This window comes from Triturus cristatus, chromosome 4_2 (assembly GCF_964204655.1).
Source record: "Triturus cristatus chromosome 4_2, aTriCri1.1, whole genome shotgun sequence".
Classification (NCBI taxonomy): domain Eukaryota; kingdom Metazoa; phylum Chordata; class Amphibia; order Caudata; family Salamandridae; genus Triturus; species Triturus cristatus.
Window position 1 is genome coordinate 530,408,593 of NC_140586.1, and position 18,388 is coordinate 530,426,980.

General features: G+C 43.5%; 1 protein-coding gene across 11 annotated transcripts in view; it reads right to left on the reverse strand.

The window, feature by feature from the left end:
* KYAT3 (kynurenine aminotransferase 3) overlaps positions 1-18,388 on the reverse strand; it is a 492,939-nt gene that overhangs the window by 348,014 nt on the left and 126,537 nt on the right. For 6 of the 11 annotated variants that reach the window (XM_085602139.1, XM_085602135.1, XM_085602134.1 and 3 more), the window contains one exon: positions 9,141-9,237. The exons of the other annotated variants lie outside the window; for them this stretch is intronic. In XM_085602139.1, the coding sequence (XP_085458265.1) occupies positions 9,141-9,236 (96 nt within the window). In that variant the 5' untranslated portion in view covers position 9,237. The remainder of the gene's footprint in view (positions 1-9,140; positions 9,238-18,388) is intronic. 11 annotated transcript variants of the gene reach the window in all.

The window sequence follows — 18,388 nt, forward strand, 5'->3', positions numbered from 1 at the left end:
CATACCTCCACACCGGTCTTCCGGGTACCAGCCTTCTCGACCCGGACAGCACAAAATGGATGCTGCCGACCAGAGACACATTTCTGCCCTCCTGCTGAGCCAAGCTCGAGCAGAGGAAGGCAGCACAATAGGCATCCTGTCACAGGGAGGTGTGACCACCTCCCAGACAGGATTTAGTGTATTGGAGCTTGGTGGGTGAACTTCCAAAGTGCCTGAAAGTCTGCACGAGGGGCACATTTAGTCTCCCTGTGCATAGTCCAGCTCAAACCAGTTCTCCGAGCTGTTGGCTCCTGCTCTGGCGCGAAACTGGGAGGGTCTCCTGAATCTGTCCGACCCTCTCCCGTGGGTACAAAAGGGCTTACCTGGCTGTAGGACACTAGATTCGATGTGGCCAAGATTCTGAACAAGAAACCACTGACCTTCGACCGTCTGGACATTCTGGACTTCGCTGGACTTGGACTGGGCCCGACTTAGTCTCCCTCCACGTCCAAAGCATAGTCTGTGCTTGTGCACCATACAGGCTCTGTGCAGGACCTGTGGAGCATCAAGGACAACTGAAGTATCTCCCTTGGGGTGAAGGAGTCCCTCCCCTCCATTCGCATGCACCGCAACGCAACTGACCGGTCTGCTGATCCTGAGCTCCTGTGGACTCTGAAGGCTCCAGCAACACAGGAGGGGAGTTCCTGCGTCTTGGAGGTCAAGCTGCCCTCTCACCGAGTTTGAGGCCAGTAAAACTCGTGGGGACCACATAACCCAAAACTAGCGTACTTTTGCAATTGCATATGCTTATTGGTGTTCCCCAACTTCGTGCATTGGGCTGTCGATAGCCCCAACCTCTGTGCACATTTCGTACCAAGGACTTCGGCCTCCACGCACTCTGTGACCTGCAAGCGGTTTGGTGGAACTGCTAGAGGTCCCCTTGCGATTCTTGTGCCTTCGGCCTGTGGGTCCATTTGAGGCACAATCCTGATTTCCTTGGGCTCCCCTGGTTGCTCCAGCCCTGCCCTGACTCCCCTTGCTGTGGTGAGTCCTCTGGTCCTTACTGGGCCAGACCGTAACCTTTCTTGACCTTCTTTGTGGGTTGCTGTTGCCAAGGCTTGTTGGTGCTCCCACCGGACACCGACCCCTCAGCACTCGACATCCTCCGTGGGACAGCTCGTATTGGACTCCTGGTCATCCTTGACATCTCCTGGTCCCTGCAGGTGTAGAGTTAAGGTCTCCTTCTTCGCACCTGAAGCACTCAACATCGGTGGGCATTCGTCTGCCGAGCACCTGGTCAATCCTGAGTGACCCAGACTCTGTCCCCTCTGCTTTCCGGTTCCTTCCATCAAGAATCCACCTGCGGATTCCACCGGGCACTTTTCTTCTTTCCAGCAGTGGCATTTCTTTGAAGACTTCCATTGAGAACGACAGCGGTCTCCGACGCCACTTTAGTCCTATGCACCCGGCTTCCCTGGGATAGGTAACTCTGGTACTTCAGTATCCGCCGGTGGGGTGGCTCTCCAACCTGCTATGTTCCAAAGGGTTTCCTCGTAATCCACTGGGAAGGGTTCTTTAACTTTAAAAAATTGCAACCGTGACTCTCCCATTGAATTGTAAGTAGCAAGCGGTCGTGTTCTCACACTGCACTCCGTGGGGTCCCTACTTACTCACCTTGGGTAGTCCCTTGGGGTCCCAGCGATTCTACACATTATAGACATTGTCTTGACTCGAGTCGTGGTTCTTATACCACTATTTTAGTATATGGTTTGGTCTTCCCCGGGAGCCCACTGTGTATTAGTGCTACTTACGATTGTTTCTGTGCTACAGTATTGTGTGCTTTGTGTTTATCTGCGTGTAGCAGATACTGTGAGGTATTTAAGGTGTTATAACAATAAATATATATTCTTATAACTGTGTGGTTCTCCTTTCATTTAACCAATACAATAAGATTGCATTCTGGTAAAACAAGCTGCTTAACATTCCTTCAAGACTAAGCCTGAAGGCTGCTCTCCACAGCTACCACTTGGATAGCTTTCATAAGGTTATCTTTGACCTCTTAAATCACAATAAGGGTTGTTTGGCCTGGTGCAAGGTGCCCACTTTAATTAGTGGACATTATATACCAGGCAAATTTCGCACACAAACCCATTGGCTTTCTCAAGGAATCAATGGAATGTCGATCAATAAACATTAAAAAAATTAATTTGTAGCCAAAACAACATTAAAACAGATGCTTAAGTTTTTCCTTTTACACTCCTAAAGCAACATAATGCAGCCATAAGAACAAACACAAGGGTTCCCTGCAATCGGAAGCTGTATAGCAGACGTCCACCTCTGCAAATGCTTAAATATCTCATCAAAGTTCCTGGAGCCATGTTCTACAGACCTTAGGAAATACATGCTTAATTTTTTGCAAAGTATTTCTGGGGGTCTGTTGCGCTGCCTGTAGCACCATGCCTCACAGAAAAATGTAAACACGTTAGTGGTAGCCCTACATAGTCTGACACTACCATGCAGCAAAACGCATGTAAATTATCCCATGAAGGACATTGTGGGGCGCTCCTTGACAGGAGCAGTAAATAAATGAGCAATTTATTATTCTTTTCCTAGTTTTTCAGCACCAATCATGAGAGCCCAAGTAGCTGCCTCCTTTGTTCCCACTCGGCGGGAGGAGCTTTTATTCCTGCCTTGGCACAGCCGAAGCAAAGTGGTTTCCTGCTCGGAGCGGACATGAAATTAGATTTATATTCACTGCCCCCCCACCCCTCCCCCCCAGGGATAAAAGTCAATGTCCAGGGGGATGGGATCCATGAGACAATGGCTCTTTTTGGGTCCGGGATGGAGTCCCTGGGCCATCTTATGGCTCAGGTATGTGGGCCCCATGCCCCCTCCACAAATAACACATTGGGCCCGAGCGGAGGATGGTCACACAATGCCCCCTACCCATCAAAATGAAACTGGTCCCAGGAGATAGTTTCCCAGGGGCTTACCAATGGCTTAAGGGGGGGGGGGGGGGGGAACAAGCTCCCTCCACAAGAATCCCTTACGCCTTTAAATGACTCAGGAAGGGGGGCCTCACACCCCCCCATTACAAAATAAATACATAGGCCCCAAGGGATGGGGTCCCACGGGCCCTATAATGGTTCGGGGGAACACACCGTCCCTTCCCCATCAAAATGAAACTGGTACCAGGGGATGGGCTCCAAGGGGCCTTCCAGTGGCTTGGGGAGGAAGACTGCAAACCATCTCCTCAAAAATCAAAAAATAAAGGTTGCCCTGACCCCCCCAGGGCCCTGGCCAAACCCACATAGTCCCATCAGCACAAGGGCTCAGGGTACCCCTACACTGCCTCCTGTTATGTTTTTAATCGTTTTACAGGACAGAGGACTGAGTTCCCTAATCCGAATATGGCTGCTACAACATCTTAGTTGATGTTGTGGCAGCCAATCAGATCTCATCTTTTGATCGGTCAGAGAGACGGATAATCTGCTGTGTGAAATACACACATTTTCAACCTTAATTTCTCAAAAACTACTGAATTGATTTTTGTCGACATTGTGGGAGGACAATTTCAGACAATTACACTGTTTTTCTGATATTAGATGCCGAGGAGCTGGCCTGGATTCTGCATAACTTCACTGTAAGAAATTGGAGTATTAGCTGAGGGGGATGAGAACCTACAGCAAGAAATAATCATAATCCTTGTCAGTGTGAACCACAGATATATATAAATAAACCTTTTGATGTTAGACTGGCACACAGCAGTCAGGCTTAACTTAGAAGCAATGCATAAAGTATTTATGCAGTACTCAAACAGTAATAAAGTGCACAAAGCATGGAAATGAGTATATTTAAAAAACATAAAATGGTAAAAATTCAATTAGTAGAACCAGAGATCAATTGTTAAAGATTGAACAACAAATAGTTCCAAAAAGCACCAACCATGGTTATCTGTTCGAGTTAGACCAGGTCAAAGTGAAGACCGACTGCGATGGAGAGCGGGTCGGGTACAGGGACCAAGTTCGTCTGAGGGGACAGTTTCCATTCTAACTTAGACATTTTTATGGAGAAAAGGTAGTTGTTGACAAGTCTTCTGTAGGACAAGCTGCATGCTGAATCCGACAAGGGGCTCGATGACAGCGGGTTGCTGATGAGTGGGGTCCCAGTGCTGTTTTCAACAAAGATGAGAAAGTTATGACCGGGTGAAGTCAGACATCTGTGCCAAGGAAGGCTTTCATGGGTTGCTGTTTGGCGTTGGGCCCAATGAAGCTCTCTACGTTTGGACTTAAAAACTTTTCTGTAAGTCAAATCTCGTTCAGGAGCCAAACCAGACAGCTGATGCTGACCAGCAATATGATGGCAATGGCTACCGCTTCAACGGCAATCCCAGTCTCTGTCAGTTTTCAAGGCAGAAAGTTTGCAAAAAGATTTTAAGCCCCAGCTTTTGAAGTGTGTTCAGAAGGAGTGTACTTTAAGGTCAGCAAAGGGTTCCAGACATGGGGGGGTATCACTTGGGGGTTAGGACTCACGTAAACAGAGACCAGCAGCAAGGCCGAATCTGGTGCGCTGGGCAGTTGCAGGAAAAGGGTCTCTGGATGCTTCTTGTGTCCCTGTAGCTCAAACAAGAGGCCAGCCAACTGACCCTTGGAGTGACGCCGGGGCCTTGTGTTCAAGGGAAGCCGGTCCAGTCTTCCTTCGTGTTATTCAGTGCAAAGCAGTCCCTCTACTGATTCTCCACAGGTCCAGGAGTGTTCTGATTAGAGTACTGGGGCACCACAGTTATGCCTAGTGCTAGCCGGCAATTGTAAGAAACTCCAGGCCACTCTCTAACCAATAGGGTTACCCTACCCACTTTGCAGCACTTCTTGCACTTACTGTGCATTTGACTTCAAGTTATCGTACAGTACCCATTCTTCCCTAAAACCAACATGGCTGAACCCTTTTTTCCCAGATCAGAGCTCCCTGTGCCCACCCAGGGAAGTGGCTACGGAAACAGGCAGCTCCTCCCTTGTGGTCAGTCCAAACCAGTTCTGGCGCCGTTCTCCCTGGGTTTGGACCCAAGCTGACTAGAAAAAAGTAGGTAGGCAAGCCTAGGTGTAAGCTAAACCTGCCAGTGACTGGGTAGGTATCCCCTGAAGCTCAGGAAGGGACAAACACAGCCCAACAGGCCATCCTGCTCAAGGAAGAAAAGCATCTCTCCATACCCAAGCCTTTTGTCCATTGTCTAAAAACATTCAACAGTCAGGTGGCACTGGGCCTTGGTAGAAAGGCCCTTTAGGCTTAGGCAGAGAAATGTCAACTTTCTAAAAGTGTCATTTCGTAAATAATAATGTAAATTCAGACTTCGCCATTAAGTACTACTAAAATGAGTCCTAGGATCTTTATTACAACCATGATAAAGACCCGAACGCTCCCTCCCTTTTTCCCTTAGACCTCACTTTTGACTGTACCGAGGTACTCATGGCATTGACAGAAAGCCCTTCTGGGAAGGCCCCCGGTCCTGACTGCGTACCTATTGACGTTTTTAAAGCACAGTTGGACTTATGGGCCCCTTTGTTAACAAATGTCCTAAACTCTCTGAACAAAACAGGTTTTATAGACACATGGCCCGAAGCGGTCGTTGTCCCGATTTTTAAGAAAGGTGATAGGAACAACCCCTCTAATTATCGCCCTATTTCCTTGCTCGACTCCCTTATGAAAGTCGCAGGGCGCATCATTTTAAATCGGATGCATGACTGGTTGGGTGATCAAGACATAATTTCAAATTTACAATATGGTTTTAGACAGGGCAGAGGCACTATTGAACAAGGTTTGAATCTGACCCTTATTATTGCCAAATATACTCAGGCAAAAAAGGGGAACCTTTTCGTGACCTTTGTAGACCTCAGCTCTGCATTTGACTGTGTCAACCACGAGCTCCTCTGGGAATCCCTTGCCGAGATTGGTATTGAGCCCCCATTCTCGCCTTTATTAAAGAGCTCTATAGGGGAGCATCAGCCCGTGTTAGATATGGCAGACAAGGAGAGTGCTCGGACAGGTTTTACATCAAAAGAGGTGTAAGGCAGGGCTGTATTTTAGCCCCCTTACTCTTCCCTCTACATAAACTCTGTAGGCCAGTATCTTAATAGAAATTATCACGATTACCCCACTATAAATGGGAAACCCATACCCATACTACTTTACGCGGTTGACGCAGCAATTATGTCACAGACCCGCATGGGCCTCCAAAGTGCAGTAAATGATTTTACAGAATTCATGTCACACAGAGGTTTAAAAATTAATGCATCAAAGACTTTTACCATGTCTTGTGGCCTGGGAATAGGGAAGAGAAAATGCTCCATTTTTATAAATGGTAGCAAGCTTGAAAGTGTTGACAGGTTTCCCTACCTGGGTATCACCTTCGAGAAGAAGGGCTCCTGGCGGGCTGCCGCCCAAGCTAGAGGAGCTGCCTTTTCTAAAGCTATAGGAGCACTTATTAACTTCTCGAAAAAACTAGGGGGACGGCCGATCATCCCCTTATCACAGATCTACCGTGCCAAGTGTGTTTCTACTGGCATATATGGATCTGGGATTTGGGGAATAGACCAGGCAGACCTTATACAACGCTCTGAGAACCTATTCCTACGTTACCTCTTGGCCACCCCACCTGGTACTTCTGTTTTTGTTATGCATAAAGAACTTGGTTTTACCTATATTATGGACATGATAAAATCTGCGCCCATTATATTATGGCACAAAGTGTGGACTACTCCTGAAACACACTTTAACAGGGAAATCATTATGGACTGTCTCAGCTTGACCAATGCGGATCGATTTAATTGGCTGAACTATGTCAGAAATCTGCTATACGATATAGGTCACCCAGAATTTTTCACTGATCCCGCCACGCTAAACAATATCCCTAGAGTCACCTTAAAACGATTGGCCATTAGCCATCTGGCCAATCGACGCTGGATCATTGAAAATTCCAAGCATATTGTGATGGAGCATCAACTCTGCACTACTGTTGAAGGGATGCAACATTATCTTTCTTTAATTCCATCTGCATTTTCACGTATGCTTGTGACCCGCTTCCGCACTGATACTTTCTTCAGACTGTTGACATTCCCTAACCAGAACTGTTGGTCGAGAAATTTGGAGAAATGCCCGTGTGACGGTCTGTCATCACAGTCCAACATCCACTGCATTTTATTTTGTAAATGTTATCAACTGTTAAGGGTTACTTATCTGAAACCGCTGCTCAAATCCTGGGGACTACGTTCCTGTAGGGCAGCCTATCTTAAAATGAAAGCTTTAGATAGCCCATTAGCCGTCGCAGTGGTATCTTTTTACTTAAAAAAGATCATAATGACTAGGACTTCTATGCAACCATAAAAGAATAAATTGCCCTTTTATGCAATATATTTTCTATCTGCATTAACTGAAACTGATATGTTCACTATCACTCTTTTTACATTTTATCTCATCTATGATGTTTTAATGTGATTTTTATTGTACTTTTATTGTACTTTTATGATAATGTTTTTACATATCGAATAAAGGAATTTTGAATTCTTTTGAGTCCTAGAATCATTTTTCTAGCTGCTATCAACCTGAAACGAAGCATTACAAGTCGTTAAATTGTAACCCACTGTTTTCCTATAGGAGAGACAGCCTTGCTATAGTGAAAAACTTTGGGATTGTTTCACAGCCAGAACATGTAAAACATTAAATGTACATGTCCTACTTTTCAAATGCCATGCACCCTGCCCTATGGCCAATTAAAGTCTTCCTTAGGGGTGACCTAAACTAAAAAGTAAGGTTTAGGCCTGGCAAATGTTTTATTTTGCCAGGTCCAAATGATATGGAAGTTTAAAGGGGCATGCTTTACAGTGCTACTTTACTGGATTCCACAGTGAGTGCTGCAGCACACTAGTAGCATAATATTTACACGCCCTGCATACACTTGGGCTTTTAAGTAAATCAAATCTGCCAATTAGAAATATGTCAATTTTACAATGTTTAAAGGGAGAGCACAAGCATGTTAGCACTGGATTGCAGGAGTAAAGTGCACAAAGTCCTATGGCCAACAAAAAACAATTCAGCAAAAGAAGGCAAACATCTGGAGTGATCCTGCTGAAAGGGCAGATTTTCAACACTCATAGACAACACACATTGGGTACACAGAATACATAACAGGACATAACACACACCTCTCTGAGAACTGACCAACCTGAGAAAGAGGGCTAGCTGATAACTGTAAAGATTACGCGAGTAATGGCACTGGCCCCAAATGTGGCCCCTCAAGAGATTTTGATAGATTTCCACACTCTACTGGCCCAAGAACCTTGTAATCAATTTGATGCCATGGCCCACATCACCTACAACTGTCAACTGGCCACCATGGCCTTCGATATTGAAAGAACTGTTCATAGGGTGTGATGAATTTTTCTTTCGCTACCCTAAATGTTCAGCATTTGTGTGACTTATCCAAAAGCAATTTTGGCTCTTAACCTCAATCCAAGTGCGTGCTTCTGCCAATAGACTGCCCTCACTGCCCTTTCCAACCTCACGCAGGTGGGCAAAACATTTCGCAAAGACACGAGTGGCAATACAATTTCTTCTTTGCGCTGTACATTTGTGTACAGGGTCTTTCAATACATAATTATTTTAGTATATCTGCTCTACCTTGGACCTAAAGCTTAAATTAATTTAATCTCCATCTAGATAGTTTCCTTTTTGTTCTCCTTGGTTATGTGATGCACAATTAGTTGATGAGGTGGGTCATATTAAGTGGGTCATGGAGACATAAAACAGCACACTACTTGATTTTCATTCTGCTTCTTTACCATTATTGCGCGAGGGTATCAAGCAGAGATAGATTATGTCTTTCAGTCTTGAGGTGCTCATTATTTAGTACTGCGTAGGAGGACTAAAAAGAGAAAGAAAATGCCAAACTCTTTTTAATAAAACTCAATTTTCAATCCTAGCTAGCTATAGAAATTGGGATGAATACCTGACAATTTTGGCCATCTACACATTTTCAGTCACTACTTCACAGCTGTTGCATTGCATTAAAATGTTGTTTTCCAAATGAGTCGGAGTGAACAGATTACTGCACTCTTGTATACCACATCGACAACATTCAGAAACCCAGTAAGAGTAATGGACATACATACAGTAGAGGTGGAGATTGTGCGGCTTCCAGACTGTTGCATGAGAAGGGGTATGCTGTTAAGGTTGAATCTGAATGCACCTCGGAAAACAATAAACATACTGTAAAGAAAGAGAACATAAAAAGCCCTTACAAGGAGAAAATACAGCAGCTGATGCAATGCAGGTACTGGCAATATCTTTATATCAGGTTACAAGCATTTCGTTTACAACGAGAATGTAAATGAAGAGTTAAAGCTAAACACTGGAATAACATAACGGACATATTGTCTTGAGTTTGCTAGATATATTAACTAAAGTTCACGTCACCGAGAAGAGGTTTTATGGGTTTTCGCTGTTCTCATTACTTGATGCTTGTACCTGACCACTAGATTAGTCAAAGTCAGGGACACGCGATTAATTCTAGAAGCTTCTGAAATCTGGGTATAATTTATGTGCTGCCTTTCACTGGCAAGTGCCACTCCTTTGCATATAGAATAGCATTTATAAAGCGCATGGCTATCCGGAAGCATCCCAGCGCTGGTAATTGACACGGGGGGGGGGGAGAGAAGGAGCTGCGGTGGCTTAAGGAAACAGCAGGGTCTTGAGCTGCCTTCGGAAAGTCAGAAGATCAGGGATTTTGCGGAGATGTAGAGGCAGGGAGTTCCACAGTTTGGAGGCATTATATGAGAAAAGTCTCCCGTCACTCCTAGATTTCTTGATCCTAGGGATCTCGGTCAGGTACAGATGGTTGGAGCGAAGGTTCCGGTTGACTTTGTACGGCTTAATCATGGTGCGAATTACCCACCAAGTCCAAGTCTTGCCCTGTGCACTATGCACAAGGCTTTTGAATCTGACTCGTTCCTATGATATATATTCTCTGATCACAGCTGATTTTAACAAATAGGTGTTGCCGAGACAACCAAAACCATGGTACTGAAGTTACCTTTAACTAAAGCCATGGAAGAAATTGTTTCTCTAAAAGAGATTAAAATTGCAAAATGGCATTATTCGACCACAATGTGTCCTAACTTTACTTTCTTAGAAACTGGAACTTGGAGATATGGTAACTTCGGGAGAACTGCTCAATCGCCACTATTAGAAATTCCATTCCATTTGAATATTTTTTATTTGGCATATTTAAACATAGAAAATAGCACTTTACAAACACTTAAAACATGATTTATCCCAAAGGCTTTACCATAAAACAGTATACTACACAATGAAAGCCTGCTAAAATATACCATAAAAGGCCCACATATAAGAGCTCTTAGTTCATCACAAAAGCAGCAAGGAGTTGCTTATACATTAGCTATACATTTGTGCAAAATCTCACGTAGTCCCCAGATCATAGGTAAGATTGAATTTTCACCATATTTTCTTTTCAACCTATGCCATTTCCTTCAGTGACTCCTGTATAGCAATTAAAAATCTTCCTATTGCACATGCCACATTTAAAAATCTCTTATTTGTCAATAAACTAAGTGCTTGGTCTCTACTAAAACTTTTATAAACAATAAAAATAGGTTTTAAAAAGGTTTACGTTCTTCTAAAAAGCCCAAACAATCCAGCAAAATATGTTCGCTACTGCATTTTACTTGTAGGCCACAAGAGCACAGGCCTTGGTCGTTCGCCATAAGTGTTTTATCTTCCCATTAATGTTACTTGGGTTCAGGCCGACTCTAAATTTCAATATTGCATTTCTGAGCTTTGGGTTAGGCATAGCTTCTATATAGGGGAAAATATCGTCATTGACCCATCCATTTATCAGAAACCGGGCCGAAGATTTGCTCTTCAAGTAGCATAAATCTTCTTCTTGTCCCTTCGCGTTAACAATGGCCCGTAACTCCCGCTTAGGGATCTGCTGCCCTGATTTCCAATGGTCTTGCTCTAAAGTAAGTTTAACACATAACTTATCTAGTTTATTTCTTGCTTGGACCGCCCAAGTAAGATCGCTGGTCTCCATTTCTTTCTTACAAAGATATGCTATTTGGGGGGGGGGGGGGTGTCTTCTCCATTCAATCTTTTCCAGAAATTAAATGTCGCTTGCATTCCCCGATAGTTCCAGGCTGTGAGATGACATTCTACTCGCACAGCCTGTAACATAGTTGACTATGGGAGGGCGAGAAGCTGCTTCACACATTTCCCCTCCTCTTGATTCCAATCTGATATACCCCCCCATGAATAAAGCCTCTACGCCATATAAATATTGTGGTTGGACCGATGCAGTAAAAGCTGAAAGTATTGGTCGCAGCGATGGGCCTCCATACTTCTGTTTAAATTGTTTAAGGCCCCAGACTGTGGAAAGGGACCTCGCTTTTAAGGTCTGTATGTGGTCTTTCCAATTTTATCTACTATCAAACCACATGCCCAAATATTTATATTTATCTACTATTCCAATTATAACATCCCCAAGTCTCCAGTAGAAGGAACTTTTTCTTTTTCCAAATACCATTATTTTGGTCTTTTCCAGATTAACCATGAGGCTTTTCTTATTGCAGTATTCTAAAAAGGTATCCAGTTTCTTTTGTAAACCTATCTCTGTCATGTCTGTTATCACTAAATCATCCGCATATAGCAGACATGAAATATGGGTTCCCCCATCTTAGGGCTTAAACCTCCTGCTTTACTCAATGTAGTTGGTAGGTCGGATAAAAACAGAGAAAATAACAAAGGGGTTAAAAGACAGCCCTGCCTCAGACCGTTCATTATCTGAATCTTCTTAGATAGTGTCCCAAGATCATCCAGGGTTACTCTAGCCCAATTCTTAGAATGCATATCCTGGATTAATGAAAGAACTGCTTTGTTGATTCCGAGCTTTACCAACATACTCCACAATATGTTACGATCTACCAAGTCAAATGCGGCTCAGAAATCAACAAAACAGCAAAACTAGCTGCCACGCACTTCTATTGCCTTTCTTGCCAATGCCCATAAACTAAGGCAGTGATCAACAGTCAAGTGCTCTTCTTTAAATCCCCCTTGTTCTATGGGTATCAGGTCATGATGTTCTGCCCAGGCTTTCACTACCCCTAGTAATATTTTGGAGAAGACCTTCTCCCCCACATCCAGTAAGCTTATGAGGTGATAGTTCTGGGGCAACACAGCATCATCCTTTTTATAGATTGGTCTCATAATTGCTCCCTTTCAACTTTACGGGAAAGACCCCACCGCAATAATTTGTTGGAAGGTTGTTTTTAAGAAGCTGGCCCACCAATCTGTATTATTTTTCAAAATAAAAGCAGGAAGGTTTTCTGGTCCTGCAGCTTTAGTTAGCTTTAAAGATCGAATTGTTTTTTTTATATTTTGAAAGGAACAGTGCGGTTTTAATTGTTCTAGCTCCTAAGGCTTTACTTTCAGGGTATTCTTCAAATCTTTACCCCTATATAAGTTGCTCAAATGAGTAACCCAATCATCTTCACCCACCAAGCATCGCATTTCCCCTTGTACCTTGCCCTCTTTTACCAATTGCCAGAAAGACCTTATATTGTTTGTGTTTATCACTTCTAACATTGTTTGCCAATTTTTGGATTTATATTCTAGTTTCCTTTCTCTCATTTTATTTTTATATTCCAATTTCGCCACTCAAAGACTCTCCATTGTCTCCTTATCTGTTTTTTTCCTTAACTGTCTTTCCCATTTCCTTACCCTAAGTTTCAAATTTCTGCACTCATTATTAAACCAGCTCTTTAAACTGCCGTTGTTGTTAGGGGCGGGCCCTTTTTTAACTTTTAGTTTTAGGCAATTTACCACCAGCTCGCTATTCCGCTTGTACCATGTTAGAATTTTTTCTTTTTGTGGTACGTTACCAACAGCAGTATAATCGATTAACAAATTATTAACCAATTGCAGGCTTTCCTTGGTTATACGGGTGGTTATGCGTCTGAGGTATTCAGTCTGCAAGGGGATCACTCTCTCTTTCTGGTTCCTGTTCCATCTTAATTAACAATTCTAAAGGCCAATGGTCACTACCCTCACTCTGCAATACTTCAAATTGTTCCACATCCTTAAAGTGCCATGCATCAATAAAAGCGTAATCAATTGGGCAGTTGGGTTTTCTCTGTTCTCATTACTTGATGCTTGTACCTGACCATTAGATTAGCCAAAGTCAGGGACACATGATTAATTCTAGAAGCTTCTGAAATCTGGGTATAATTTGAGTGCTGCCTTTCACTGGCAAGTTCCACTCCTTTGCATATGATATATATTCTCTGATCACAGCTGATTTTAACAAATAGGTGTTGCAGAGACAACTAAAACCATATGGTACTGCAGTTTCCTTTAACTAAAGCCATGGAAGAAATTGTTTCTCTCAAAGAGATTAAAATTACAAAATGGCATTATTCGACCACAATGTGTCCTAACTTTACTTTCTTAAAAACTGGAACTTGGAGATATGGTAACTTGGGGAGAACTGCTCAATCATCACTATTAGAAATTAGTAATAAGAGTACTCTACAAATTGTGCAGGTGCTGTCTGAAGTAGGAGTAAGGTGCTACTATTAAAACATACATTTCTGCATATAGGAGCAATCATATATTGCATACATTGATGACTAGGGAATAACTGCATATGCAGCTATGCATGTTCATTATCCATAAACGCTTGCGACATAATCCTTTTTGTATCTTGGCGACCACTGGTTATTCAGTGGAGCATTTCACTATATGCTACAAACAGAACATACATGCACGCATTCCTGTAACTAAATTTACTTTTGTAAACTATTCTTTGAATAGCTAAAAAAGGCTGCCACATTTTGATTGTATATCTCCAACCTCTTTTCTTTAGTCTTCATACCGTAGGGACAACGCATAATTACTAAGTACAGGAGAAACTGTGGCAAATTATTTTCACACTATTAATGTAACTGCTTCATATAGACAGATCAGTTGACTAAGATGGCTATTGATCCATACACTTGAAGAAGAGCTGTACTGCAGCAGCACTGAGAAATAAGAGTGAGAAATTGCAATCTTCCTAGTATTACATTGAACATGGAAATACATATTACTATTATTATACTGCGCATCTGTTTCAGAAGGACAACATGGTAGGTGGAGGTTGCCTTGCATGTTAAGCAAAGATTATGAAACATTAGCACGATTGCCAGTTGGATAGACCCTAAAGAGAGGATGAAAGAATTAAATCAAGCTTAGAAAATTGATAGCTGTTGGTTCCTTTCTATCAAGGGAAATGTTAGCAAACACAGGATATCCGACAGCTTACGGACAGCTTACGGATGCCAAAAGACCTGCTTCATCTCATACAATCATCCCTTCCAACAGAATGGCATCAAGGTCAGTCTTAAAAGCCTTAAAGCTATTTCTGATGAAGAGAATGTCTTACCATTGCTCTTTATCAGAGCTCCCTCTGGGAATGCCTTCTTACCCTTACTTACCATTGTCAATGCCTCCCTCACTCAAGGCATCTTAGCAAAAGCTCTCAAGATAGACCGCTAATTTACACATAGCACACAATGCACTCTAGACCTCTCAGCTGATTTCGACTAAGTCGACCATCCAACCCTCATACGACCCTGGAGACTTGAATGGGATTCGCAGGCAACGTCCTTCACTTGCTCTTCTATCATTTACAATCAACAACAGTTTGCTTACATGGGCACTTCCAGGTCACAAAAGATTTACATCACATGTAGCATCGTGTGGCGATCTATTAAAAAATAACAGCATCAAAATTGACCAATATACAAATGATACACAAGTCTTCATAAAACTCTCCTCTCCTTCAGGCATACAACGCCTCAAACATGCTTGCACATCATCCAGACATGGTGGGGGTAAATTTAGGTTGGTGCTGGGCATTCGCATCCAAGACAGAAATTCCTGTTATTTGCCAAGAACAATAAACAAGATACAGAACAAACCTGGTTCATTGACCTGAACCCTGGCGGAATAAAACACCAACTTTCACCAAATGTTAGCTTGGCACAGAGCAGTCAGGCTTATCTCAGAGGCAATGCGTAAAGTATTTGTGCAATTCTCTAAACAGAAAAACTGTGAAAACAAATCACAAAAAGGAGCCTAACAGTTTTAGAAAAATAGTCATTATTAATAAATAAAACAATACCCAAAATGACAAAAATCCAGTTAGAAGAAATGGAGATATTGAATTTGAGTGTTTTAGTGTACATAGCGCCAAAAAGCACAAAACACCGATTAGGGAGATCTGGTTGCGCCAGACAAAGTCACAAGTTCAGGTCGACCGCGATGAAGAGCAGACCTGTTACAGGGACCCAGTCAGGCCCGCTGAACAAAGTACCTCAATTCCTGGTTGCCAAGTGTTGCATGGATCTGGGTTCAAATAGTGCCGCACAGCTAAAGTGATGTGTCTGGTTCAAGATGTGGCGAGGCTGCAATGTGAGGTCCTGTTGTGTCATTGAGGATACCGTCAAAAGTGCTGGCGATGCAAAGTCCTCGTCGGGGATGCAGCAGGCGGTGCATCAGTTCTGAGGAACTGCAAAGCTGCAATGCAGAGTCTGATGTCGTCAATAAGGCTGCTGTCGACGAGAAATGCGAGGACCTTGGATGTGGATGCACAGTGCTGCCAGGGAAATGCATCGGTCTCAAGGTCTGCGGTGGGCCTTTGCAACGGATCCAATTCACGCAGCAGCGGCGATGCATCGATTAAGCTGGGGATGCGCCACTTAACAGGGAAGATGCATTGGTTCCGCTGGCAAGCATCTTAGGCCCACTTCCAAGGGTCTGGGACAGGGGTGGCACCACTTGCCAGGGCAGACTCACTGATGGCAGAGTCCAGCTCTAGCTCCAGACTACCTACAGGCGGCATGCAAGAACCAGCCTATTCAGATATAAGTGAGGCTAGGCCCAGCTCCTCCATTCCTTCCTGGCAGTGAAGGTCACTCAGTCACACCTAGGCTCTCATTGTGTGCTACTGTGGAAATATGGATTTTTTCTGATCAGTTATGTCCCCTATCTTGGACCCCAACGGTTTCATGTATGAATCACAAGTACATGTATGTTCCCTCCAGTTCCAGTTATGAAGACGCAAACACATGTGCGTCCACCGTCAACATGTCCTCTTTCAGATCCGCCATGAATGGGCCGGATATTCCATCCCTAAGTATGAAAGGCCACCGGCTTTATATGGTTCACTTATGCCATTTTACAGTCCAGGCAAGTAGGCCCTGATTCTGTCATCAAGCTTTTCTTGCCTTCTGCCTCTGAAAGCTCCAGTCTGAGCCTGCATCTGTGACCATGAACTTTGTCTCATTCCTTGCGCGGCTCACGGTGCCTGACATCAGCCTGTTGCCTGCCAAAAACTGTATTTCACCTTCGAAATTATCTGCTCCGCTCCCTGCCCAATGCATTCCTGTCTAGTAGTTTAAGTAAACATTCTTCCAGCTACCGAGCAAAAGGCCCGGCTTCTCTGTCTTTATGCAAGTAATTCATAGCCCTATTATTATGGAAGATTTCTGCCCTCGCATCTAGTGTAGACACTTAGACGCTTGTACACGCACTCACAGTCAGTATAGAATAAGATTCTACTCTAAGAGACCTCTCTTTTGGATAACATAGTTCTTTAAACATAGGATGTTAGATATGATTTGGGATTAGGTTGACTTGACCCTCCAGACTTCTGTCGCCACATGTAGAGCTAAATGTCAAGTCCCCTTCACCCCCTAGTTGCACGTCAATCATACGCCATGCTGCTGCGCGCGCATTTCTGCCAAGTATTTCTGCTGACATTGCGAAATTCTTTCATAGAACCACCCTATTATGACATCATACCTGATGACGTTTTTTAGTTACACCCAGTTACGCCCACTTTTGCTACGCATGTATGTTTTATCTTTACTATCAATTGTTACGCCTCCTGCATTTACTTCACTGTAATGCCTATTGTATAAAAGTGATTACTTATCAATAAAGTATGTACTTCACTTCCTGAACCTCCGTGGTGATGGAACTTGGAGTCCACGATTCGAATCGTCCACTGGAATAAAGCCCATTCCGAACCTCTAATACCACGGATTTTGCCTCTTATTTTACTGAGCTATTTTTATTATTTTTCTGTATCAAATTAAGTCCCGGTAATCAAATTATTTACCACATGATTGGCGCCCGAATAGGGACACTTTCTCATCTCACGCGCCGGTGGTGCGTTGCAGGCCCGGTCTCCTGCCACAGCTGGACGGACAACAACGCGTACCAGCAGGATTTCCTGTATCTCCCTCCGGTCAAGCGGGGGCGACTGAGGCTGTGATCAACACCCAGACGAGGCGGTGAGAAGTGCGAAGTATCCCGACCAGAGCCTAGCTGAGAGAGCAAGATCCGAGGTATACAGAGGCCCACCAAGTTCCGAAGTTCCGAAGTTCCGAGGTTTCCGATGTTCCGAAGTTTCCGAAGTTTTCGAGTCGAGTCCAGTTCGGTCCAGTCCAGTTCAGTTCCGTTCCGAGGCCTTCCGTTCCGAGCTACCCGGTGAGTACCATTGCTGGGGAGGCGTTCTGACGTGCACATAGGTTGTGCCGGTCAAGACGGGTTTGGGTACACAAATCCGGTCTGCACTGTTTTAGCAGTGTATCTGTACTGTTTAGCAGTATATCTAGTATATCAAGTATATAAATTCAGAATAATTCAGTTAATGCCGAGTATTATGTTTAGTGATTAAGTTTTCTTAGATCGTCATCATCATTGTTGCTCATTTAAATGTTAAATGTTAAATGTGTTAATACGTCCTGCATATTGTGGTATGAATGACTGTTCATTATTGTGTTTATTGTATTAAGTTTGTTCAAGATCAAGTATCAGATCAGTTCTCAATATGCCGCTCTTTTCGAAACTAAGACAGATCACAACTAGAAAAGGGGTACTCGAAGAAGCTGTTCCTATTCCTCCTAGGGACACTCCAGGGTACTTCATGTATCAAAAACACGGCTTAGACGCTATATTATTTCTTGATTTATGGGTAGACTACACCAAGGAATTACCAGAAAGTCAGAGGTGGCCCGCAGCTGGGACCTGGGATGCAGAGTGCATCATGAAAGTAGAGGAAGAGTTATGGAAAAGGAAAGCCAGACAGTCACAGAAAGACGCCGTTGAGTTATGGCGTAAAGAATCTCATAGACGTACAGAAAAAGCACTCAGACAGGAGGAGAAAAATAAGGAGAATTCAAATAAAGTCCGAGAAAATCTATTAATTGAAGAAGGTACACGAGTGAAATCAGAACAAGTAGACAGACAAAGAAATGCCCTTATGAATGGTATGTATCCCCTTCTGGCCGAAGGATTA